Genomic DNA, 26846 nt, shown 5'->3' on the forward strand with positions numbered 1-26846 from the left:
TAATCCCTCTCCTCTACTCAGCACTGGTCAGTTCTGTGTCCAGTACTGGGCTCCCAAGTACGAGACACATGGGCATACTAGAGAGAGCCCAACAAAGAGCTGCAAAGGCTATTAAGGGACTGGAGCATCCTCATGTAAGGAAAAGCTGGGACTGTTCAGCCTGGAGAAGATTCAGAGGGGAACTTGCTAATGTGTGTAAGTACCTGCAGGGAGGGTGCAAAGAAGATGGAGCCAAGCTTTGCGGAGTGACAGAACCAGAGACAGTGAGAATGCTCCTGAACATCAGAAAACATATCTTTGCTGTGAAGGTGGCAGAACAGTGTCACAGGCTGCCCAAAGAGGTTTTGGAGTCTTCATCTTCCTCACTGGAGATACTAAAAAAAGCCACCTGGGTGTAGTTCTGGTCAGTTGGCTCTAGGTGGCAGAGGGACTGGACCAGGTGACCTCCAGAAGTCCCTCTACCCTCAGCCATTTTTTCTTCAGAAAGACTAAGAATTTGCCCTAGTTACATTATACTAAGCAGTGTCATTTCCTACACAGTACAAGATTAAGTCTGATGCAGCCATGAATGAAGCAACACTTGAGCACCTAATTTTCATTTTCTTTCTTGAATGGGAGGGAATACCTGTATGTACTATTAATACTTTTCACACACTGCTCAACCACTATTCTCTGTCATACAATGAGGTTTATACTCCAAACTCAAATGAGTGCTTAGGGGTTCTACTTGCCTCTAGAAGTAGCAGTGCTTAGCTAAAGCTGCTGCCTCTAACACTACCACAGCAAATGAGTGCCTTTCTTTTTTACATACGTAAGGCAATCATCAAACATGCAAAGAATACTTCAAATGCAACAATAATACTGCTGCAAACTAACAGCCCTCAGAATGCCAGGCAACAGATAAAGGTTAAGCCAGAAGCGCCTGCCAGTGCTTAGATGCCTAAAAATAAAAAGGCACGGCCTTCCACATACCAATGTCATGACATACCATTTTCTCTGCACTTCAGTGTAAGCATGTCACAAAGAAGATATTGGGATATTCTAGGAAGAGATCACAGACTCGTTTTGTTCTGCATATGGCACCAGCTGAAAGACTTCATATCTTGCTTTTTGTGCCATCTTGCTGCGCGTAAGACACATGACTGCTGGAGTCATCTCTCTTGGTCTGTGCCATTGCTTACACCATTCATACCTTATTCATTTGTTTTTAATGGCTATCAGGGAAGGATCTGGCACACATTATGAGGACATTAGCAATTCAAGGTATAGCACCTCAATCAAAAAACAAAAATAAATCTGTTACTTTTGCACATCAACTTAATTCAAGCTAAACATCCAAATAGATTGTAAAAACATTATTCCTGCACTGAGCACTCTTAACCAAAAGACTATATGTTGAAAGTATTCTCATGTCTGAGACAAAAAACTTACTAGAAAAATCAACTCATCTGCTCTACTATCTCCCTCTTTCTACTGTGCTGTCATTGCAGGTATTTCAAGATAACACTTTGGTGACGAGAGCATGGATGTCACTAGGATATGTCAAGAGTCCTTTCTAACCCTCTTCAAAATAGGATTAACATGTTTCAATACACTGTGATTCTGTGATTATGCTGTGACAGAATGCAGGAAGATGCACATTACAGAATCACAAAATTGTCAGGTTTGGAACTAGATGACCCTTGGGGTCCATTCCAACCCTCCTGCCATGGGCAGGGACAGCCACCACATTCATGACGGCAGAAAATTGATGAAGGTAACTTCCAAGAAAATATAAACCTGAGAGGATGAAAAAAACAAAGAGAAGAAAGAGAAGAAAACACATGCTTTTGTTCCATTTTGGTCTTTCACTTTTGTTTTGTTTGGAATAGACTTGACAAAGCACTACCATAACTCCACCTGAAAAGGGGTGTGGTGGGCCTGAAGGAATCAGAGAGGAGCTGTGAGGAGCTCCATGCCATTCCCTTTTGATAGTACCTAAACTGTTACTGATGCAAGTATAACTTGCTTCACCACTTCATATGCTGCTTCTATCAACTTTAAGATAGCATTTCTTTCTTTTTTTTTCCCCTTAAATGCCACTAAACAGGGCAAAGGTGGATAATTTCCTTATTTATATGCAAAGCATGTCTCTCTCTTCATCTTATTTTTTCCAAACACATGGAAGCACTTTTCATAATAGCATTTAAGCCTTCAATAAACTTAACATTTTCTGCACGATGGCCTATCTGAATGACCTTGCTAGATACAGTCCATTTGCCTAACAAATGTCAATTCCTCCTGTGAAGTTCATAGCTTAGCTATGAAATAACACTAGGCAATCACAGAATTCAGCTCTCTGCTAACACTGAATTACTTGTCATGTGACATCTATCGCTAGAACTAGTAACACACATTGTATTACTTGCCATGACATGCTTTGCCAAATCCAGTTTGAAAGCTTCTCCTCCAGCACAGCCCCTTGGTCTCCAAACTAAAACATCTTTGTCACTCTAGTTGGAAGGGAGACTAAGATTTTTAAACACAGCAGTGAGGCACCTCTACTTGACTTGGGCCTCCTGCACTAAGCAGGACACTGGGAACTTCCAATCCTTGGCTGTTGAGATCAAATGACTCTACTGAACAACGTCAAAGCACCGTGGTGAAAATGGATGTATTTATCAGCTTCACTAAACAGTTTTTAAACTATTTCCATGAAGTCCTCAATATCTGCAAGATACACACAATTCTCACTCAGGCAGCTCTTCACAGATTTCAAACTTGAGAACTTTGGATTTAAAACTCAGTTTAATTTCTGGTTGCACTTACCTAATGCAGTACAAAGTAATTTTCACCTTTGCTAATTACATATTAAAGCTATTTGTAGATTTGTGCCTCTACCTGTACCACTTGTAACCTTTCTTCATTCATCTACTACAGTTACTTAATTACTTTTGCTGCTCTCTTCCAAAAATCTCTCTAATCTTTTAGGCAGTTAAGCAGGCAAAAATGAGCAGGCAAAAATGAGAATTGTCTGTCAGTAGGCACACCAAATTAATTTGCCTCCTAAAGGGCAATGTTTTCAGTAAGATTACTTGGTCTATCATTATCACTCATGTTTTCTCCCTCTTTATTTCCTTCCTAGTTCTGTTCCCTCTCAGATTCTTTGCAACATTAATGCCAACAATTATGCATAATTCAGGAGCATTAATAATTTCTATGATGCTAAACCTCATAGTCTCATTTCAGTTTGGGGATCACATCATGCTGGGTAAAAATAGAAATCTACTAGTCCAAAGACCTTAGCATTCAATTGAGACAACACACAACAAACAAGGAAAAAGCAAAAAAAAATAATCTCAGCTCACAGAGACAGATAAGAAGAACATACAAATAGACATTTTAAAGTAATATATATATATGCCTATCAAGAGGGGTCTGAATCAGCACTGGAATCATTAGGTTTTTTAATTATCATCTAAGTGAACTGAGAAGATCAGAGTTTTCATTGCCTCTCTAGCCAGCAAGAGTGAGAATGCAAAGGCCAGCATAGTAGTTTCATGAGACAGCAGTATGCAGAATAGTCAATATATATTCCACAGGACCAAAATGCAGTGATGTGTAAGAGATGGTCAAAGCTGTTACTAGCATATACGGAGCACAACCATAAAGTATCAGAAAAAATAGTTAACTGGCAATGAGCTCTTGCTACTATACTCACCCAAAAGACAGTAACAGAAGCTAGCAGAGGAATTACTGACATAGTAAAGTCACAGAGCACCCAAGGACTAACTGGAGGAAAAAAGTTACTCCTGGTCTTGCTTCCTGCCAACACATGTCATGAAACAATGAACAATTTATTCCAAGATTACAGACATGTTCTAAAGGTCAGTACTTGTCTACCTGATTTGCTAAAAATAATCCAATATTCAAAATCAAATGCAGGAAGTTCATGAGATAGAGGTTCTTGCCAGTAGCTTTAAAAATAGAAACTTGATCTGAAAGGTCTCGTGTGTCTCACTACAAGAGCAAGTTGTTGGGAAACTAGAATTCAGTTGTCAAATTTGCAGATGATAAAAGGGAGCCATCCACAGAGAAACCAATACAGCATGATAAAAGTGGCAAAAGAACTGATTGCATCAATGCACAAAAGTGGAAGTATGACTTATAAAGGCTGTCATTTATTATTCTTTAAAGGAAGGGGAGTTGTGGTCCCCAAATCCATTTAATGCTTTACTGCATGCATGAAGCAGTATTACTGCTCAATATCCAGATGTTAGCTTTGAGCTATGAGAAACACCAATTTGAAACACAATAGCCCTAAAATTCCTTTGCTTCTTGCAATGCCAGCAGTGAGTTCTTTCTGACACTATTGTAGGTGCTGAGGCATAAGCTTCTCCCTGTTAGAAAAGCACCCTGATGCAGGCAATTAAGAAATCTGTACATGAGGCTGTCTGTATTGTCTACATTCTCTTCATACAGGTGTTACAGACTGCTCAGTACTGTTCTTATCAAAAAGAAGAGCTGTCACTGAATTTGCTTATTGAGTCCCCAATTCCCACTTTTATTACAATTAAGCCAAATCAGCAGAGCTCAGAGCAAGTAGAAGGGGAGAGAGGCAGATAGGAGGACGGCTGTGCGACAGACACAAAAAAAGCTAAGTATGTATTTCCTAGTTCTCCACACAACCCAGTTTAAAACAATTTTAAAATGTATCATTTTACTTAGGAAAAACTACATTTTGTGACGGGAAAACATCATTCAGAACACTTTAGAAGGCATTTATTCACATTGGAAGTCGTATTAAAGAAAAATTAGGAAAATTGCTTCAGGGAAAAAGAAACATTGATCAAACTTTTATAGCTACAGCTTGCATTAATGAGAACATGATCATTTACAATAAAGCCAGAGGTGATAAACAGCTGCAGTGCCAATATAGCACTTCTTATTTGAGACACAGAACAAGAACAGCCATGATTCATGTACAGAATCTTTGTACTTCTACAATGGTATGCTGCTCCTCCTAGCACAGGGACACGTTATACACATAGACATAGTATTGTGCTTTGTAGGGATGTAGAAAAGGACATTGTAAACACAAACAATATAGCCCTAGCTACTACTAGCAAGGCCCAAACAATGGTATTCCCTTCAGAAAAGCACATTATGTTCACAGCATCATAGGCTGTTCTGATGTGTATGTTGAAGTAGGCCTACAAAAATGCCACTCAAATGGATGGAGTGTGAAGCGAGATAGGAGAACAGGCTACAAAGCAGCACTTCAACAGACAAATGTACTTGAAATTTAATGTAAATACCTACAACACCATATTATTTGGTCCATTAAGGTCAGTATCCTCCTCTAGCAATGACAAATACTTCTGGCTTAAACAGAAAAGTAAATCTTGCAAGGCTATTGGACAATAGGCCATGCTGTACATGGATGTAAGCATCTGTATCAGTAGAATTCAACTTACTGGCCAAGACAGAAGAGGCACTTATTGAGTCCTAACATCTTGACTATATTAACAATTAAATGGAGTGGGGTTTTATTCTCATTTTGCATTGAAAGAAGAGGGCTAGAGAATGTATTTTTCATATATTTTGCAAATAAAGCCATTTCTAAAATAAACATGCTGCTCAAGGATTTATCAGAACAGGATTCATATACTTCTGTGACATTAGTCTAGTTGTCCCCACACTTACACCTTTCAATTACCCTAACAAATCTATGTCTGGCAGGTAATTGCCCAAGAAAGCAACTCATCTGGTAGTTTTCCACAATAGCAAAACCGAGATCATACATTTCACAATTCCTGTCAGTCAGTCCACTGTGGGCTCAACAGCTCCCAGGTCCTCTGACATGGAGTCAAGAATCTACACATTCAAATTCTTCAACAGCCGCAAAGCTCAGGGTTTCTGGCATCAGGTGGGGAGACAGGGAAGGTGGCAGAGCTCCCTGAGCTACTGGCCAAAGTCTGGCAGCCCTGGGAGAGAAGATGGGGTGGGAACCCCATCTTTAGTGGGGACCTCCCCTGAGACAGGCAGATGCTCTATTTGAGGAAAGCCAAAATAAAAAAGTGGAATTTCCTTTCAGAGGGAAGATACAAAAAATGTAGCTTTCATACTGAATCTCAGCACAAGGGTTTTCTTAACAGTGGTATTTCCCACAGAAAGAAATGCCATGTCTTGAGCAGCTGTAACTCACATCCTGCCAGGAGCTACTGTTTCCCAGTATGTAACTGATTACAGGAAGATTTATGAGGATTGTATCTGGATCTTGTTGCCATTAAAACAATACAGTAAATTAAAAAAGAAATTATTTACTGTGACATAAGCATCAAGAGTTTCATGGCTTGAACTGCTACTTCATGGTCCTTGTCCAGAGGCATGGACACAATTCGATCCTAATGGATGCAAAATGACAATAAAAAGATGTAACATGGTCTGTTCTCAACAAACACATATTTTGGCTACAGCTACATCACCTACACTAGTAGAGCAGAGATTTATTTGTATTTCAGCAGCTATTTCCTAAGAGACATAAGGCAACTTGATTACTACCAAGTAGTTCCCCAGCCCCTGAAAATTAACAGCATGTTAATTTTTTAACTGAATTAATCATGCAGTAATATGATACTTTTTTATAGATGTAATGTATGCGTTCACAAGAAATCAACTACAGTCTACAAATTAGAAGTGACTGACAACTTGTTTCTGAGATGTTACTACTGGCAGTTCAGTATGTCAAATGAAGGTAAGCCTCAAATTACAAGCATTACATCATCAGTTTCTCCCATCAACAATGAAGTGTGTATACCTACACATTACAGAAGCCAGCACCTTGCTGGAAAGACAATTGGGACTTGAATCATAAGGGTACTTCATGGAATAGCAACAATATTCCTGACCTCCAGCATTCACATTACTGTAACTTGGTGCACATGCAAACACCTCAGAAAACAGTGGAAATGTTCCTGCCCTATGTAGCTAAGAACTTGCCCTCCTCAGTGTAGCCTACATCTTTGAGGTGTTCCAAACCTTTGAACTAGCTTGTTTGGGGTCTAACAGCATTCTCTCATGACGTATCATTTCTGAAGCTCTAGACTTACTTTTACTTTGTACCTTCCACAGCTTATCTGAAAAGTGTGGAAGTCCAAGAATCCCAAATTCGAACACCCAAGGGTAAGAGAAGGAGCATGCAAAACTCCAGCTTGTGGGAAATGGATTCATGGTTATATGATTACATTTCCCATCACTGAGAAAGCATGAGTTAAACTTTGAAAGATTCCAAATTAATCTGCGTTTTGTGTGTAGCTGTTTGGATTTCTGCTCTTCAGAGAGGAAAGAATTGTTGTGTTTGGGTTGGGGTTTTTTGATTGCAGGATGAAGCTTGCAATAAAATATATATATATGTATGTATATATACAGACTGGAACTCTTTCATCAGTCTTTGAATACCAATCCAGTAGCTGGTTATCCAGCTTACAGCAATCTTCTTTTAGACAGAAAGATAGAGGATACCACATAACCCCTGTGAGGAGAGGCTGAGGGAGCTGGGGTTGTTTAGCCTGGAGAAGAGGAGGATCAGGGGTGACCTCATTGCCCTCTACAACTACCTGAAGGGTGGCTGTAGACAGGAAGGGGTTGGTCTCTTCTCCCAGGCAACCAGCACCAGAACAAGAGGACACAGTCTCAAGCTGCACCAGGGGAGGTTTAGACTCGAGGTGAGGAGAAAGTTCTTCACTGAGCGAGTCGTTCGTCATTGGAATGTGCCGCCCAGGGAGGTGGTGGAGTCACCGTCCCTAGAGGTGTTCAAGGGGAGATTGGACGTGGCACTTGGTGCCTTGGTCTAGTTGTGAGGTCTGTTGGAACAGGTTGGACTTGATGATCCTTGGGGTCTCTTCCAACCTTAGTTATACTGTGAGACTGTGATAACCCTTTAAAACAGGGGTTAATCTTTGATAGCCAAGTTTCAGTCTGAATAATTTACTCTTAAGATACCAGTATTAATCTATTTCTTGAGAATGTGCTATAGGTATTCTTTTATTATTAGCAACTGCTTTGACACACAGGCAAGCCCTGTCCCTTTTGCAAAAAAGAACTTGAAATGCCATCACATGCAGGCATTGATTATGTACTGATGCAGAGGGCTACCAGTCACAACATCCTGAACTTTCTTATTGAAACACTGAAAAGGCACAACCCCACTGGGATAAGAGAAGCTGACAAAATCATTACCAAGGGCAGGATTAAAAAAAAGTAAAGGCCTTACTTCTTAAATGAGTCAGGAAGTTGGAATATGATAAAGGCAGTGTACAGCATCAGTGCAGCCACAGAACAAGCTCTCCTAATTACAGCATATCACCTGACTTGTTCAGAAAGGAGATAAGAGATTTATACTGACATGGTGGACCAACAGAGAGCCATTCCCACATCAGTGTGATATGTGGTCAGCCACTCCAGTATCTACCAGGTTAATCCATTATAATGGGCAGGGGGCGGGAAAAAAGGGGTGGTGGGGGAAGGAGGCTTTTAAAGTATGAAGCTCTTTGTCATCTGCCAAAGATCCTGGAAAAAATGTGGGCCATTCTGGATGAATGGTGGAGAAAACCACCCACAGTGCATGTTAACACCATTTTGTGCATGAACTAAAGTGAAACAGAAAATTCCATAGAAACAGAGGGAAATACCTCTGCACAACCACTTCACCCACTCAGTCAAGCAGGCTGCTTCTGCTGTACTCTAAGCTCCTGTCAGTCAAGGGGGAACTGAGTGGGGAGATCAGCTCCCATCAAAATATCAGACCCTGTGCATACACCCAGCCCAGACCTGAAGAATAGCAAGCAGTAATCTATTTACCTTGAATCTGCTAGTAAAGAGATCCATCTTGGAAACAAGTTCTTTTCTTCTATAAATGCCTTGCAGTCCCAGAAGACACTTCAATCGCACTTCAGCTTGCTACAAGACAGAAAGAAATAAACTAACAATAAAAACCATGTATTTTTGGTGTCACTCTGTTGGCATTATATTATGTAAGAGTTCTTATGGGTGCCTACAGCAGACTACCCAAATACTGCCTCATCTTCTTTATTAATGAAATTGGTACCATTTTGTTCATGCACACACACACAGAGGAAGGCTGCAGTGAGCAAAACTTAAAGACGACATCAAAGTTTACATTAGGCTCCCCAAGAGTCAAAGAAAATCCCACAGACCTTACAGTTAATAAAAGCAACAGAATACCAAAGATGCAAGAATTGCTCCCTCTATGACAAGGTAATCCACTTAGTGGATGAGGGAAAGGCTGTGGATGTTGTTTATCTGGACTTTAGTAAGGCATTTGACACTGTTTCCACAGCAAACTCTTGGAGAAACTGACTGCTCATGGCTTAGTTGGGTGAATACTTGGCTGGGTAAAAATCTGGTGGGATGGCCAAGCCCAAAGAGTGGTAGTGAATGGAGTTAAATCCAGCTGATGGCCAGTCATGGGTGGTTCCCCAGGGTTCAATCTTGGGGCAAGTCTTATTTAATATCTTTATCAGTTACCTGGATGAGAGGGTTGAGTGCTCCCTCAATAACATCAAAGTGGATGGGCCTGTCAATCTGCTTGAAGATAGGAAGGCTCTGCAAATGGATCTGGACAGGCTGGATCAATGAGCTGAGGTCAGCTGTAAGAGGTTTAACAAAGCCAAGTGCCAGGTCCTACACTTGGGTCACAACAACCCCATGCAACACTACAGGCTTGGGGCAGAGCGGCTGGGAAGATGCCCAGCAGAAAAGGACCTGGTGGTGGTGTATGACAGCTGTCTGAACATGAGCCAACAGTGTGCCCAGGTGGCCAAGAAGGCAAGCAGCATCCTGGCCTGCATCAAAAAAAGTGTGGCCAGCAGGAGTAGGGAAGTGATCATGCCCCTGTACTCAACACTGGTGATGCCACACCTCAAATACAGGGTTCAGTTTTGGGCCCTTCACTACATGAAGGACATGGAGTTGCTGGGGCATGTCCAGTGAAGGGCAACAAAGCTGGTGAAGGGTCTGGAGAACAAGTCTTATGATGACTGGCTGAGGGAACTGAGATGGTATAGTCTGGAGAAAAGGAGGCTGAGGGGAGACCTCATTGCTCTCTACAAGTACCTGAAAGGATGTTGTAGTGAGGTGGCTGTTGGTCTCTTTTCCCTAGTATCAAGTCACAGAACAAGAGGAAATGGCCATAAATTAGGAGGTTTAGATGGGATGTTAGGAAAAATTTCTTTCCTGAAAGAGCAGTCAAGCACTGGAACAGGCTGCCCAGAGAGATGGTAGAGTCACTGTCCTCAGAGGTGTTTAAAACAAAAATGTAGACTTGGCACTTCAGGGCATGGTTCAATGGCCATGGTGCTGTTAGGTCAACAATCAGACTCCATGATATTAGAAGCCTTCTCCAACCAAAACGATTCTATGATCTAACACAGAAAAATCACTGTGCTTTTTAAACTTTAAATGCTATGGATACCTGAAGAGACACTTAAATGAACTGCAGGCTTTGAATGAGTCTATTCATATCTCTTCCCTAATTCTTCTTGCTACAATAACAGTAAGAATAATCAAGGAAACCCAAGAAAGGAGACCCCCTACACATAGGCTATCTATTACAAGTTCTTGTTCACCTGCTTAGAGGATGACACCCAGTAGCAGCCTTTGACAAACAACTTTGCATAAGACAGCTTTTTGCTAGATCAGCAGGTAACAATGAGTACTGATTTCTAATCTGCCTGTAACAGACCAACAATAAATATTCTACATTGTACTTTAAAATTAAAGGCCTTGCCTGAAAGGCTGTTGCCTACACCGACTGCTTCCTACACCCACCAAGGGCCCCTAAGCACAGAACTCACAAACAGTCCCAGCTTGGCACCCATCACTGCACACTGGCACAAACTCAGCTCAGACAACATGTACTCAGTCCCAGCTTCAGCTGCCCTCAGTATTTCATCACAAGGCTTTGCTTGTGAAGAGGGGCTCCATTTGTGCTTTAGGAAAAAGGGGAAAAGGTTGTGGCGGTTTGCTGGACGGTCATACAGCCCTTGGCATGCAGCTAGTAATGTCACTTGCATGTTAGTCAGGTGGCAATCATGCATGGGCCTACAGATAAAGGTTTAATATATTAAATAATACCACCTGCCTTCTAAGCTATCCATTTCCCACCTGAAAGCTCTCAGTCATAATCTGTATGTGTATGTTTCTTTTAAGTGTCAAGAAAACTAACTCCAGTATCTATGAACAAGTAAGTACTTTTACTATGACTAGATCTGCTGCTTTCCTATGTCTTCAACTGCATTTTCTCCTTTTCAACCACCTCCTCTAGTCATCACTCCTCATAGCTTCTTGATCACTGAAAATTACTCCACATGCTTCTAAAATTATCTCACTATTTACCTTCAGCTCCTTGGACAGTAACACAGGCAAGAAGAAACACCCAGCCATCTGCTCCCCTTGCCAGAACTACCTTTCTGATCTTGATGAAATACCTTCCTGTTTGGTCTTTCAAAGCTGTGACAGAGTGAATGGGGACCGTGCAAGCACATTTTCAGGACACTCTGAAGTCATGCTGTGCCTCACAGAATACTTCTACTCTGAACTGCAAACAGACTGCCAGAAAGCATCAGAGACCTCTACACGTGCTCTAGCCCTGCATGAACACATTTATGAGATTTCAGCCTCACCACAATCACAGAGATGGGGCCATTCAATACTGCAAATACAGGCTGGTACCTGGATGATTTGATGGGGTCATCAGATCATTTTTTAGCCCTCAGCACTCCCCATATAATTGGGCAATGTGGGAAAACTAGGTCTACTTCTGAATTGCTCCTAAATAGCAGCAGAAAATCCAGCTTACCTGCCACTTAACAATTCAAAACACTGCCCTCCCACCAAAAAAAAAAATAACAATCAGTACATATGGATGCATAGAGATTACCTGTGGAGCAGAAAACCGCTACATTAACACATCTGTTTGGAGGAAGCATTTCAGAAGCAGCCATACCTACAGGATCGGTTTCCAGAGCCATGTCAAACGGGAGGCAAAACTAAAAACCTTTTCAATCTCCTGCAATTTGCCAGGATCACATAATCAGGACAGAGAAGTTGATTTCAACAGCAAGTTCCTGTTTCCACAGGATTTCTTGAGGGTTTTCAACAGCTTAATGAGAAAACCTCAACATCTTGCCCTGAAGTTCCACACAGTGCTAGTCTAACACAGGAGGAAGTCCCAAGTGTGCATCTCCATTGACTCTCTGCTAGTCCCGCCCTTCACCTTCCCCATTCTTATTCTTCATTGTCTGAATTTTTCTGATCTTTAACCCTGAACTTTTTGCATAGCACTTCCCTTCCACACCTGCTGCCCAGATCAGTACTGGTTTGATTGGAGATGCTGATTTAGTAGCTATATATTCCCTTGGAAGAACAGTAGTGCCTTTGAGCGCATGTTAGGTGCCTGGGTTTCACAAATGCACTGACAGGTGACTGGGCTCACATATAATAGCACTGTTCAGCTGCACAGAGCTGTCAGGTTCGGTATCAACTTGGCCTTCAAAAATTAAGTTACAATACTCCTAGCAGATGAGCATAAACTCCCTAAAAATGTATCTTTATAGCATTATTCCACAACTCTTACTGGACCAAAAAGAGATCCTTATATGCAGTTTTGAGAATAGCACCACTGAATTTGGAGCATCTTCTTGCACCTAAGAAACATTATATTTTTATGTCAAAGCTTATTTTCTCTCAGGGTATAATGGCAAAACAGTGTATCATCACAGTATCACAGTATCACCAAGGTTGGAAGAGACCTCAAAGATCATCAAGTCCAACCTGGGGGAAGAAGGAACAGTTATATTCAAATAAAAAAACTTAAGACAAAAAGTGTTAACTCCATGCTTACTTCCCCCTCTCCTCTTCACTTTAAAGCCTCCCAAATGACTGAACTTAATCTCTATTTGTAGAACTGTAGATGATCCTGGCCAGGTTCCACACACCCCCCCCCCAACAGAATACTTTTGTGGTTGCTCAACTCCGAGGTCTAAATTATTTGGCAAACTTCTCCATGTTTTATTCTGAAAGAAAATTTGCTCTGGGAGATATCAGTTTCTTGCTGCCCACTCCCAATAAGATGGAATGGAAATGCTTATTAAGGAAGAGTAGTGGGAAATAATATTCAGATGTATATAAAAGCACTGCTGCTTCTGTTGCTGCCAGAAATGCCCTGCTCTCATTTTGGAATCAGGCAATTTAATAGTGGCTGCAAATCACAAAGCACAGCCAAGAATGCAGCCACCAGTAATGGCACACTACCAGCTCTTGGCCAAATGTGGAATATGAAAGATTTCTCACTTTGTCTCTCTGCTTGCATCTGCATTGCTTTCAGATAATAAGCTTTAGAAAAACAACCATTTCCAGTTCCAAATAAACGACATTGGATGAGCCATGTGCATTAATCAGAGACACCAGCTGTTAATTTTCCCTGTACAGCACTGGGAATGAAGACACATCATCTTCAAAAATGACTTTTTCTTTGAGAATTCTCACAACTGAACACATACTGAAAAGATATTCTGATCAGATAAAATTTATGCAGGAGAAGATGACAGGTTCTTGATAGATTTGTTCTTCTAAAAATCTAAATACTACCTTTACAGTACTGCACAGGGAAGTAAGAGGCTTTGTGCTCCCCCTCCTGGCTTCGTGGAAAACTACAATTTCATTCACGGGACAGAAACATCACCTAAACCTGACACAAAACTGAGGATGCAGTATTACAGTAGTAGTATAAGTCAGGGTTGGAAGTGACCACAAAGATCATCTAGTTCCAACCCCCCTGCCATGGGCAGGGACACCCCACACTAGATCAGGCTGGCCAGAGCCTCATCCAGCCTGGTCTTCAATGCCTCCAGTGACAGGGCCTCAACCACCTCCCTGGACAATCCATTCCAGGGCTTCACCACAATAATAATGTATTTTAACCAAGTCCTGAAAATCTAGTGACAAACATCTGGAAACATAAGGCACCAAATAAAAACATTCTCTTATCAATAGCATCAGGAAAGGTTTCAAATTTGGGGTTTCCACCAATGCACACTTTCTCTGGTTTTCCCCCCAAAAAATCCCAGAGCAACCTGATCTAGTTGGGGATGTCACTGCTTACTGAAGGTGGGTTGGACTAGATGACCTCTAGAGGTTACTTCCAGCCCTGTGCATTCTATGATTCTATGCTCAGATTTACAATGATACCCAAACACTTCAGAAATCATACAGAAACAACATGCACTTTAAAAGGTGGCCTGCAGAAGTACAGGGTGTCGATTTCAGTGATTAGCCATTCACAATAAATATTCCTATCTGCCTAAAATCTCCCATGCACTTTAGAAGCATGAGGGGGGGAAAAAAGCCTGGTTTTGAGTTACTGATATTTTTTTGGTTGGTTGATTTTGTTGTTATTGTGGGCTGCAGTTTCTCATGGGTTTGATTTAGGGGTTTTTGGGAGAGGGTGTTTTGTTTGGGGTTTTTTGTTTGGGTTTTTTGTTTGTTGGGGGGGGGTATGTTTGTGAGGTTTACAGGTTTTGTCAATATTTTTCTACCTAAAAAGAAAAAATAAATATACTGTAATGGAAAGGAGAAAGCTCTTTGGGAAATGACCTGAAGATTATTTTACTGCAGGCAATATTCATTTACTCATTTTTTATGAAATGAAACAAAATCTTCAATGCAGCCACCAAATCTAAAAGCAGCATTTTAACCAACATTTAATGGTGCCTGTTCTCAAAAGATATAGGCCACTTTACAATTCAGTAATAGCTCCTGAGGTCTCTTCCAACCTTGGTGATTCTGCGAGGGACATAGTGCTACTGTGGAACTGACAAAAATGCTGTTAGTTTAGTGCTACGATGGCTCTAAAAATAAAACCTGACATTATTTCTTTCTAATATCCTTTTTTGTTGTTGTTGTCCCAAAACAATTTCCACCTACTGTCCCCAGTAAGAAAAAAACAAAATTAAAATGTTACCTTATCATACAGCATCCACCCAAAATATTTTAAGTAGCTATCATTTAAAAAAACATCTGGGTATGTTTTCATCCAGTTTCCTGCTTCTTCAATGCAAGTTGCTCGGATTTCAGGGATCACATCGCTATGAAATGACAAAATAATACATTAAAAACATTTAATATACATTCATTGTTTGCAATATTGTTTTTTTCTGGCAATGCAGAAGCATGAATCGCCCAAAATATTACAAGTAACTTCACACTAAGATTGTAATAATAATAACAAGCAACCAGGTTGGAAGAAACCTTCAAGATCATTGTGTCCAACCCCTCAACCAAACCAACCCACCTAATCAACTAAGCCATGGCACCAAGCACCCCATCAAGTCTTCTCCTGAACATCTCCAATGATGGTGACTCCACCACCTTCCCTGGCAGCCCATTCCAATGGGCAATCACTCTCTCTGTGTAGAACTTCTTCCTAACATCCAGCCTAAACCTCCCCTGGCACAGCCTGAAACTGTATCCTCATGTTCTGGTGCTGGCTGCCTGGGAGAAGAGACCAACCCCTTCCTGTCTACAACCTCCCTTAAGGTAGTTGTAGAGAGCAATAAGGTCACCCCTGTCTCCTCTCCAGGCTAAGCAACCCCAGCTCCCTCAGGCTCTCTTCACAGGGCTTGTGTTCCAAACCCCTCACCACCTTCGTTGCCCTTTTCTGGACACATTCCAGCAACTCAACCTCCTTCCTAAACTGAGGGGCCCAGAACTGGACACAGGACTCAAGGTGTGGCCTAACCAGTGCAGTGTACAGGGGGAGTATCCCCTCCCTGCTCCTGCTGGCCACACTGTTCTTGATGCAGGCCAGGATGCCATTGGCCCTCTTGGCTGCCTGGGCACACTGCAGGCTCATGTTCAGCCTACCATCAACCAGCACCCCCAGGTCCCTCTCTGCCTGACTGCTCTCCAGCCACTCTGACCCCAGCCTGTAGCTCTGCATGGGGTTGTTGTGGCCAATGTGCAGAACCCGGCACTTGGATGTGTTCAATCTCATGCCGTTGGACTCTGCCCATCTGTCCAGCCTGTCGAGGTCCCTCTGCAGAGCCTCTCTACCCTCCAGCAGATCAACTCCTGCCCCCAGCTTGGTGTCGTCAGCAAATTTACTGATGATGGACTCAATGCCCTCGTCCAGATCATCAATAAAGATGTTAAAGAGGATGGGGCCCAGCACTGATCCCTGGGGCACACCACTGGTGACTGGCTGCCAGCTGGATGTGGCACCATTCACCACCACTCGCTGGGCTCGGCCCTCCAGCCAGTTTCTAACCCAACACAGTGTGCTCCTGTCCAAGCCATGGGCTGACAGCTTGGCCAGGAGTTTGCTGTGGGGGATGGTGTCAAAGGCCTTGCTGAAGTCCAGGTAGACTACATCCACAGGCCTCCCCACATCCAGAGCCAGCAGGAAGAGCTTAAGAAACATACTCCAGAGTCCTTCAGTAAGACTAAATTCTTTAAAACAATGTAACCACTACACTTGCCTCGTGTAGGATGTTTTAACTTGATTGTGGTGTCTGGACAATCTGAACAAGTGTTTCCTGAGAATGCAGACACAAATCACATCTTTATTTCTATTCTTACCGGCAGCGGTTTAGAAATGTCCCTTTGAAAATAGCATTCATCATGTTCTGTATCTCCAGAAGCTTATGCTCACACTGAAATACAAAGAGAACTGAACGTTAACACTGATCCCACAATTCCCTACACATAGAAAATTTGCATTAGTGCACTTGCATTGCTGCTGTGGTGCAAATTGCTTGTGTTTACACATGGTACCACCGTGTAGCCACACTAGCAACTGGCCATTTTGTAGCTATGACCTGATGAAAGGTTTCTCAGATACCAAGGGATAGCCAGGATAACAAGGGACTTGTCTGATCTAGTCTGCCTTCATCTACCAATACAAAGATCACAGTATCACAGTATAACTAACGTTGGAAGAGACCCCAAGGATCATCAAGTCCAACCTGTCTCCACAGACCTCACAACTAGACCATGGCACCAAGTGCCACGTCCAATCTCCCCTTGAACACCTCCAGGGACGGCGACTCCACCACCTCCCTGGGCAGCACATTCCAATGACGAATGACTCGCTCAGTGAAGAACTTTTTCCTCACCTCGAGTCTAAACCTCCCCTGGCACAGCTTGAGACTGTGTCCCCTTGTTCTGGTGCTGGTTGCCTGGGAGAAGAGACCAACCCCCTCCTGTCTACAACCACCTTTCAGGTAGTTGTAGAGGGCAATGAGATCACCTCTGATCCTTCTCTTCTCCAGGCTAAACAATCCCAGCTCCCTCAGCCTCTCCTCATAGGGCGTGAACTCAAGGCCTCTCCCCAGCCTTGTTGCCCTTCTCTGGACACCTTCAAGTGTCTCAATGTCCTTCTTAAACTGAGGGGCCCAGAACTGGACACAGGACTCAAGGTGTGGCCTAACCAATGCAGAGTACAAGGGCACAATGACCTCCCTGCTCCTGCTGGCCACACTCTTCCTAATACAGGCCAGGATGCCATTGGCCCTCTTGGCCACCTGGGCACACTGCTGGCTCATGTTTAGGCAGGTGTCAATCAGCACCCCCAGGTCCCTCTCTGTTTGGCAGCTCTCCAGCCAACAACTACAGCACAACTATGAAGTGATCTTCACATATGGGTCCAAATTTCTCTTTTTATACACTTAAAACAGAGATGGAAGAAGGGCAGACAAGGGACTTTTCAAGATGCACCTATTCCACAATAATAATGTATTTTAACCAAGCCCTGAAAATCTAGTGACAAACATCTGGAAACGTAAGGCACCGAATAAAAACATTCTCTTATCAAAAGCATCAGGAAGGGTTTCAAATTTGGGGTTTCCACCAATGCACATTTTCTCTGGTTTTCCCCCCAAAAATCCCAGAGCCTCATCAGGTTTGATGAGGCTCTGAGCAACCTGATCTGTTTGGGGATGTCACTGCTTACTGAAGGCAGGTTGGACTAGATGACCTCTGGAGGTTACTTCCAACCCTGTGCTTTCTATGATTCTATGCTCAGATTTACAATGATACCAAAAAACACACCCAAACACTTCTTCCCACCAACCAAGAGACAGAGACAGGCCATGGACATGCAGAGCTCACAACTGCAATTATTGGTTATAAGGTCAGGAGAGGAACTACGCTTGATGTTCATACACCAAGTCACATCTACCCTCAAGCCAGAATTACTTCTTACAGTTGTATGCCTGTGTCTGGGAGTTGTTAAGGAGCTGCCTGGCTGAGTAGGAAAGAAATGACAGAAACTGAACAGCAAGAAGATATAGGTCATACCTGAAGTTACAACCATTTTTACAATGCATTACTTAGAGAGAGGTGACAGCTGCCCCATGCCCTTTTTCATTCATTGAAATTCAGTTCAAGAAGTAGCATTTTGGCTTGTATAAACATATGCAAAACTGCACTGGCACACCACCAGAGCTGCTAATGCAGTTACATGTGTTTAAGTCCGTATTTGTGTAGAGATCAAGGGCTAATGATGCCAGTTTAGATAAACAATTAGTAGGACACGCATCACAAAGTAACAGTACATAAGGCAGGTATTACTTCAGTCATTTTTGTACCACTTAATCTAGCCAGTTACCACAGCTCTGCACTAGGCATTACACACAAATATAAACCTCAAACAAGAGAAGTCATCCAAAAGCAAGCTGTCAGCAGTCGCCCTTTTCACATCTTCACGCATCTCCCATACAAGACACCTAACCTCTTTCCTGTTTCTCTCTAGCTGGTCAAGTCTGTAACTGGTCTTCTTGCCACTTATCCTCTTCTTCTCCACCTCATATAATCTTTGGGCATTGTGCTTGTTGACATCAAGGTTCAGATGTATGCTTACAACCGCTGTCAGAAGTTTCATTGCTAAAAAGGAAACAAACCAAACATATTTAGCTTAGCTTAGTAGCATAAACACATTCACTGCTTTACCACAGAAAGGATATGATTAGCCAAATCCAGTTTATTATCCAAAACACAAACACTACTCAATTACAATTTCTTTCAAAATAGTGTTTATTTTAAAAGGCAGACAGGGATCAGAAAAAAGGCAAAACTTATGGATGTTACTGGTGATTTACAAGTTTTTGCCAGAGCTCTAGTCGGAGAAGTAATTTACTGGGTTTATGTAATTCTGATTTTTCTGCAAAAGGATCCAGAGCTGTGGAACAGGTGATTTGCAGTAATAATGACAACAAAAAGCCCAGCAGTAAAACTGGTCCATAGAAGACTGGGAACTCTAATATTTTACTTAAATTGACAAAAATTCAACAGCCTCTATGGATCACTAGATGGTTTGCATAGATTTCAAGTGGGTTTTTTTGAGCCTTCAAAGCAAGCCACGTACTTTAATTATCCTTCAAGCGCTCTTTGCCTGGCACAAAGGGTACTTTAGTAGCCTGAGGCTTAGGGGGGAAATAAGTAATAAAAAACCAAGAAAGGTAGTAGTGTAATGGGTTGGGGCAAACCCCCTCCCCACCATGCGCAGAAATAACGACTCAGACACACTGATTGCAAAGGTAGTGGAGAGTTTAAATAGAGAACAGTGAGTGTGCACAAAAGGAAACATAGTGACAAGGAAGAAACCAAAGTAAACCCAGAAAGACCCCAAACCCCACCTGAGGGTGCATCCAAAACCCCCAGGGCTCCTCCTTCCCCACCCCCCTACTATTAGGCTGGTCTCAGCTGGCCAGATCTGAGCCTGCCCATCCCCCAGTGGCCTTGGGCCCAATCAGGCCCATGGCCGGGAGATCTCTCCCCCAGTTACCAAGTCTCGGAGAGGGAAGAAAAGAGGAAGTGCCAGACCCCACCACAAAATTTATAGTGGTGCAAGGGATTATGGTAGAAATACCTAATTTCCTGAGTCCACCCACTGGGATGGACTTCTGGACACAGGAAACACCCCTGTAGCAGAGGGCACCCAGCCCAAACTATGACAAGTAGCTTTAATACTTTCATGTTGCATTAAAAAGAAAGCATGTAGCAAGGAGTCTTCTCTTTAGCAAAGGCACCACAACATAGCAGCTTTCCAGAGGAAGCTTTCAGAGGTGAAACATTTAATGCAACCTCGTCACATTAATTAGTGGAAGGAGGAAAATAACAAAGCAGAAAAGCGACTGTGAAAAACAGTTACTGTGGGGGAAAAAAGCATCAGAATGGAGCATAATTCTAAATGTAATCATCTCAGGCATTTAAAAAATTTATTCAGGAAAAAAAAATGGTAGATCTATTTTATCTAAAGCATCCAAATCCTATTCAGATACGCACTGGAATAAATATTTCTATTACGGTAACGTACATTGGAAGGAAGGCATTGTCAATGCATAAGAAAATAACAGCTCCAGGAAAGAGAGCCTCCCAATATTGTGCAGTTCTGTTTGTACACAGATCAGTGAAAATCTACAGCAGTTCTGTGAGTTATTTTACCTGCCAAAGTGCTTGTGTGTCTGAATGCTCTGACCATGGAGTCTGCTAAGCCTGTAAGCAGCGAGATGATGGTGTCCATCAAGTAGCTATCATAGAGGATGCTGCATTGGCACTGTTGGACAAGCACTGCAATAAATTCACAGAAATTGGCCTTGAACTTCTTCCAATAAGGTCCTGTTCTGATCAGTGGATAGTCTTCATTGTCCTGCATAAGAAAGAAAAGTCAAGAGAAAACGCCCTGACTTTGTCAGTGGAGACTATTTACATCTCTCCCACGGAATACGAGAGAGCTTTGCTGACAGTAAGTTTCACCTCAGGCCCACCCTAACTTTTTTCATGGCTATTAACCCAAACTAAGGGCACACAATCAGGTTACAAGGAAGCATAGAAGCAAAATAGATTCATTAGATCTACACTGTTATGGTAGCTCACATCTGAAAGATGAAGGCTCTGGGAAGACCTTATAGCTAGCTGCCTTCCAGTACCTGAAAGGGGCTTACAAGAAAGCTGTGAAAGGACATTTTACAAGGGCCTGGGAGATGTGATGGTGGGAGGCTGCCTAGGGTGCAGTGATCACGAGATAGTGAAGTTTTTAATATGCAGGGAGGTAGGGAGGAGCACCAACAGAACCTTCACCTTGGACTTCTGGAGGGCAAACTTCACTTGTTTAAGAAACTTACTCAGAAAGTTCCCTGGGTAGCAGCCCTTAAGAACCAAGGGGTCCAGGAGGGTTGGACCTACTTCAAACAGGAGCTCTGAAGGCACAGGAACTGGCAGTTCCCATGTGCCGAAAGATGAGCCGGCGGGGAAGGCGACCGGCCTGGATGGACAAACAGCTCCTGAAGGATTTAAGGGAAAAAAAGAGGCTGTATCACCTCTGGAAGGAGGGGAAGGCTTCTCGAGGTATGTTTAAGGATGTTGTTAGATTATGTAGGAAAAAACTTAGAGAGGCAAAGGCCCAGTTGGAACTGAAGCTGGCCACCTCTGTGAAAGATAATAAAAAGCATTTTTACAAATATATTAACACTAAAAAGAGAGGCAAGAAGAACCTCCACTCCTTATTGGACCTGGAGGGGAACACTGTAACTAAAGATGAGGAAAAGGCTGAGGTTCAAAATACCTTCTTTGCCTCAATTTTCAACAGTAAGGCAGGAGGAGTTCAGGACAAGTGGCCTCCTCAGATGGCTGATGGGGTCAGGGAGCAGTGTATTGCCCCAGAAATCCATGAGGAATTAGCCTGGGACTTGCTGAGCCACTTGGATACTCTCAAGTCCATGGGACCAGATGGGATCCATCCTAGGGTGCTGAGAGAGCTGGCAGATGAGCTGCCCCAGCCATTCTGCATCATTTTTCAGCAGTCCTGGCTCACCGGAGAGGTCTCAGATGACTGGAAGCTGGCCAATGTGATGCCCATCCACAAGAAGGGCCTGAAGGAGCAACCAGGGAATGACAGGCCTGTCAGCCTGACCTCAGTGCCAGGCAAGGTTATGGAACAGGTCACCTTGGTGCAATGACTGCACACCTGAAGGATGGCCAAGGGATCAGGCCCAGCCAACATGGATTTAGGAAGGGCAGATCCTGCCTGACCAACCTGATCTCCTTCTATGATCAGGTGACCTCCAGGTGGATGTGGGGCAGGCTGTGGATGTAGTCTACCTGGACTTCAGCAAGGCCTTTGGCACTGTCCCCCACAGCAAACTCCTGTCCAAGCTGTCAGCTTGTGGCTTGGACAGCAGCACTCTGCTCTGGGTTAGGAACTGGCTGGAGGGCCGAGCCCAGAGAGTGGTGGTGAATGGTGCCACATCCAGCTGGCGGCCAGGCACCAGTGGTGTCCCCCAGGGATCAGTTTGGGCCCCATCCTCTTTAATATCTTCATTGATGATCTGGATGAGGGGATTGAGTCAGTCTTCAGCAAATTTGCAGATAACACCAAGTTGGGAGCAGATATTGGTTTGTTAGAGGGCAGAAGGGCTCTGCAGAGGGACCTCGACCGACTGGACAGATGGGCAGAGTCCAATGGCATGGCATTTAACAAGTCCAAGTGCCAGGTGCTGCACTTTGGCTACAACAGCCCCATGCAGAGCTACAGGCTGGGGTCAGAGTGGCTGGAGAGCTGCCAAACAGAGAGGGACCTGGGGGTGGTGACTGACAGCCACCTGAACATGAGCCAGCAGTGTGCCCAGGTGGCCAAGAAGGCCAATGGCATCCTGGCATGCATCAATAATAGTGCGGCCAGCAGGAGCAGGGAGGTCATTGTGCCCCTGTACTCAGCACTGGTTAGGTCACACCTTGAGTCCTGTGTCCAGTTCTGGGCCCCTCAGTTTAAGAAGGACATTGAGACACTTGAACGTGTCCAGAGAAGGACAATGAGGCTGGGGGGAGGCCTTGAGCACAAGCCCTATGAGGAGAGGGTGAGGGAGCTGGGATTGTTCAGCCTGGAGAGGAGAAGGCACAGGGAAGACCTTATTGCTCTCTACAGCTACCTGAAAGGAGGTTGTTAACCAGGCGGGGATTGGTCTCTTCTCCCAGGCAACCAGTGACAGAACAAGGGGACACTGTCTCAAGCTGCACCAGAGATAGTTTAGGCTCAAGTTGAGGAGAAAGTTCTTCACTGAGAGAGTAACTGGCCAGTAGAATGGGCTGCCCAGGGAGGCAGTGGAGTCACCATCCCTGGAGGCATTGAAGAGGGGATACAGAGTCATTTACCTGAATCACCAGCACCTAGGTCCCTGAAAACCTTCACAGAAACCATAAGCAGGCAATACCTCTGACATTATGCAGAAAGCAAGACACAATAAAACCACAAGTGTTCACAGTACAGCTGGTACTGCCAGGATGAATGCTGACAGATGGCAGCACACCTCATATCAAGAGCACTCTAAGTCGACTTTATAGATGTCAACCCACAGGCACCATGAACACTTACTTCATTCACACATCACAGGTCCCAGGAATGGGTCTGAATATGAATGTGCATCTTGATAGTTTCCAGGTGTGAGTGAAGCCAGGGAATTCCCAAACTTCATCCTGACAAGAGGCCACTACTCAACAAGTTCTTCACTAGTTGGTCAAACACATTCTCAGACATACTCTAAGGTGTGGCTTCACACCCAGAATAACCTTGTGTACTTACAAAGTGCACTTCCTGCACTTCTCTTGTAACTTTGTTTCCTAAGCACAGGAACCACTGCTTTCTTGAACAATAAATGCACGGACTGATGTCAGAGATGCCTATAACCCAAAGTACTCTGGATATCTGGAATCTGGGATGTGCTCCTGATCAAGTTGTGAGAGTCAGATCAGAACCTAACAGTAGTAGCAACTGCAAAGACAGAACAAGGAAATGCCCAGAAGGTCCCAGTTAATGATTCTTCACCATGACAGAGACAATAGAAAGACAACTTCAGGAAACACCCACTATACCTTTGTAGCTTACTCCTCAGTTGCTGAAAAGCAACACAAATATAGAAAGACATCTCACTTTTTAAGAGGATTTATGTTGTTCATGACTATTGTATTGGTAACATGTATTCTGTAGATAGACAGCACAATGGGCATAGCACCTAAATTTAAGCACTTATCCTGGGATTCTCTTAGATTTTCTCCATAACCAGTACAAGGAAGCAACTCTGCTTCCAGAAACTATGTCACATGTTCTTCCAGAGAACTACTCAAATCACTCAGCTGAGGCTCCTGCTCTGACTTATCATGGAAGTGTTTACTTCTTCTTCTACACAGAGACTATGGAAAGAGGAAACTCAAAAGTGCAAACAAGGAGTTAAGACAAATTACCCACAATGCTGTAAGCATTGCATGAAAAAGCTGTTTCTGTTCTCAGAATACTATTCCAATCGAACATTTATGTTTGTAAGCAAACATTTTGATGAAATAAGCCTTTGAACAAATCTGTCTGGCAAAATCTCTGTGCATAAACATACACATGTGTGTGTAGAGCTTGTTGGAAGGGATGGGGAATGGTCTTGAGCCCCACTGCAAGTTAATATACACAAGTCTGTTTGAAATGCTGATGTCTCTTCAATATCAGAAACAGAAACTTCAGAAGCATGAGTGTGCTCATCCAAACAAGAGGTCTGAAGAAGATCAGGTGAAGCAGACTGTTACAAATGCAATAGTGGTTTGTGATTTGTGTTGTGGAATTCATCTTTAGGGGTGTAGTCTCAAGGCTGGACGGTTGGCTTGTTTTGAGAACAGAAAGCAAATGTTCAGACTGTTTTGGCTTTAACAAGGAGCCTTGTACGAATCTTCCCAAAGCCATGCAATGCTTATCTTAGAAAAGGAAGGCCTGGACACAGCTGCACTCATGAAAGACTTCTTTGTGAGAACCTTAACTGTGACCCTCACTACAAGGAAAGTTACTGCTCATGAAGCCCAAGAAGTTACTAGAACTCATTATCATATCCCTGCCTTCTATTAAGCATAAGCATGCATATGTAGATGAGGCACCTATATAAAGGAGAGTCAGGATTTGTAAGTTGCTTTTTGGCAGAGACTGGAGGTATCTGTGGGGGGAAGTCTCTGTGGCCCAGCGTGGTTTCTCTCTCTTTATTTTTCCCTGCTGCTTGCTCACTTCTTTTTTAATAAACAACTCTCACAGAAACTTGGACATTTTCTTGTGCGGTCTGTTTGTAACACAGACTTCAGAAAGTTACCCAAGGTTACTCAAGGAACTAACTCAGAAGGTTCCTTGGGAAATAGCACTTAAAAATAAAGGGGTCCAGAAGAGCTGGACCTGCTTCAAGGAAGAACTCTCGAAGGCGCAGGAGCAGGCTGTGCCAATGTGCCGGAAGATGAGCCGCCAGGGCAGACGGCCAGCCTGGATGGGCAATGAACTTCTAAAAGAACTAAGGGAAAAAAAGAGGGTGTACCATCTTTGGAAGAAAGGTGAGGTAACCCATAGAATGTTTAAGGATGTTGTTAGGTCATGTAGGAAGAAAATTAGGGAGGCAAAAGTACATTCAGAGCTTAGACTGGCCTCTGCTGTGAAGGACAATAAAAAGACCTTCTATAAATATATTAATAACAAGAGGAGGGGCAAGGACAACCTCCACTCCTTGGTGGACATGGAGGGGAACGTAGTGACAAAAGATGAGGAAAAGGCAGAGGTACTTTACACCTTCTTTGCCTCATTTTTTAATAGCAGGACAGAATGTCTTCCAGACAGCTGGCTTGCAGACCCAGCAGATGGAACCAGGGAGCAGCATAGTTCCCCTGTGTTCTAGGGGGAGGTAATTAGAGATCTCCTCAGCTGCTTGGATCCTCACAAAGTCCATGGGATCAGACAGGATCCATTCTAGGGTGCTGAGAGAGCTGGCAGATGAGCTGGCCAAGCCACTCTCCATCATTTTTCAACAGTCCTGGCTCACTGGAGAGGTCCCAGAAGACTGGAAGCTGGCCAAGGTGGTGCCCATCCACAAGAAGGGCCGGTTGGATGAGCCAGGGAATTATAGGCCTGTCAGCTTTACCTGAGTGCCAGGCAAGATTATGGAACAGGTCATCTTGAGAGCAATCACACAGCACTTAGAGGATGGCCAAGGAATCAGGCCCAGCCAGCATGGACTTAGGAAGGGCAGGTCCTGCCTGACCAACCTGATCTTCTATGATCAGGTGACCCACCTGGTGCATGTGGGGAGACCTGTGGATGTAGTCTACCTGGACCTCAGCAAGGCCTTTGACACTGTCCCCCACAGCAAACTCCTGGCCAAGCTAACAGCCCATGGCTTGGATGGGAGCACACTGTGTTGGGTTAGGAACTGGCTGGAGGGCCGAGCCCAGAGAGTGGTAGTGAATGGTGCCACATCCAGCTGGCAGCCAGTCACCAGTGGTGTGCCCCAGGGATCAGTGCTGGGCCCCATCCTCTTTAATATCTTTATTGATGATCTGGATGAGGGCATTGAGTCCATCATCAGTAAATTTGCGGACACCAAGCTGGGGGCAGGAGTGGATCTGCTGGAGGGAAGAGAGGCTCTGCAGAGGGACCTCGACAGGCTGGACAGATGGGCAGAGTCCAAGGGCATGAGATTGAACACATCCAAGTGCCGGGTTCTGCACATTGGCCACAGCAACCCCATGCAGAGCTACAGGCTGGGGTCAGAGTGGCTGGAGAGCAGCCAGGCTGAGAGGGACCTGGGGGTGCTGGTTGATGGTAGGCTGAACATGAGCCTGCAGTACGCCAAGGCGGCTAGGAGGGCCAATGGCATCCTGGCCTGCATCAGGGACAGTGTGGCCAGCAAGAGCAGGGAGGTCATTCTGCCCCTGTACACTGCACTGGTTAGGCCGCACCTCGAGTACTGTGTCCAGTTCTGGGCCCCTCAGCTTAAGAAAAA

At 43.8% G+C, this 26846-nt stretch overlaps 1 protein-coding gene across 1 annotated transcript in view; it reads right to left on the bottom strand.

Annotated features, from left to right (window-relative positions):
- LOC104302139 (cohesin subunit SA-2) overlaps positions 1-26846 on the bottom strand; it is a 79541-nt gene that overhangs the window by 34518 nt on the left and 18177 nt on the right. The window contains exons 8-13 of the mRNA XM_054164528.1: positions 20503-20707; positions 18791-18942; positions 16639-16712; positions 15023-15146; positions 8842-8940; positions 6307-6386 (exon numbers count right to left, since the gene is read on the bottom strand). Coding sequence (XP_054020503.1) covers positions 6307-6386; positions 8842-8940; positions 15023-15146; positions 16639-16712; positions 18791-18942; positions 20503-20707 — 734 coding nt within the window. The remainder of the gene's footprint in view (positions 1-6306; positions 6387-8841; positions 8941-15022; positions 15147-16638; positions 16713-18790; positions 18943-20502; positions 20708-26846) is intronic.

Source organism: Dryobates pubescens, chromosome 10, assembly GCF_014839835.1.
Source record: "Dryobates pubescens isolate bDryPub1 chromosome 10, bDryPub1.pri, whole genome shotgun sequence".
Taxonomy (NCBI): domain Eukaryota; kingdom Metazoa; phylum Chordata; class Aves; order Piciformes; family Picidae; genus Dryobates; species Dryobates pubescens.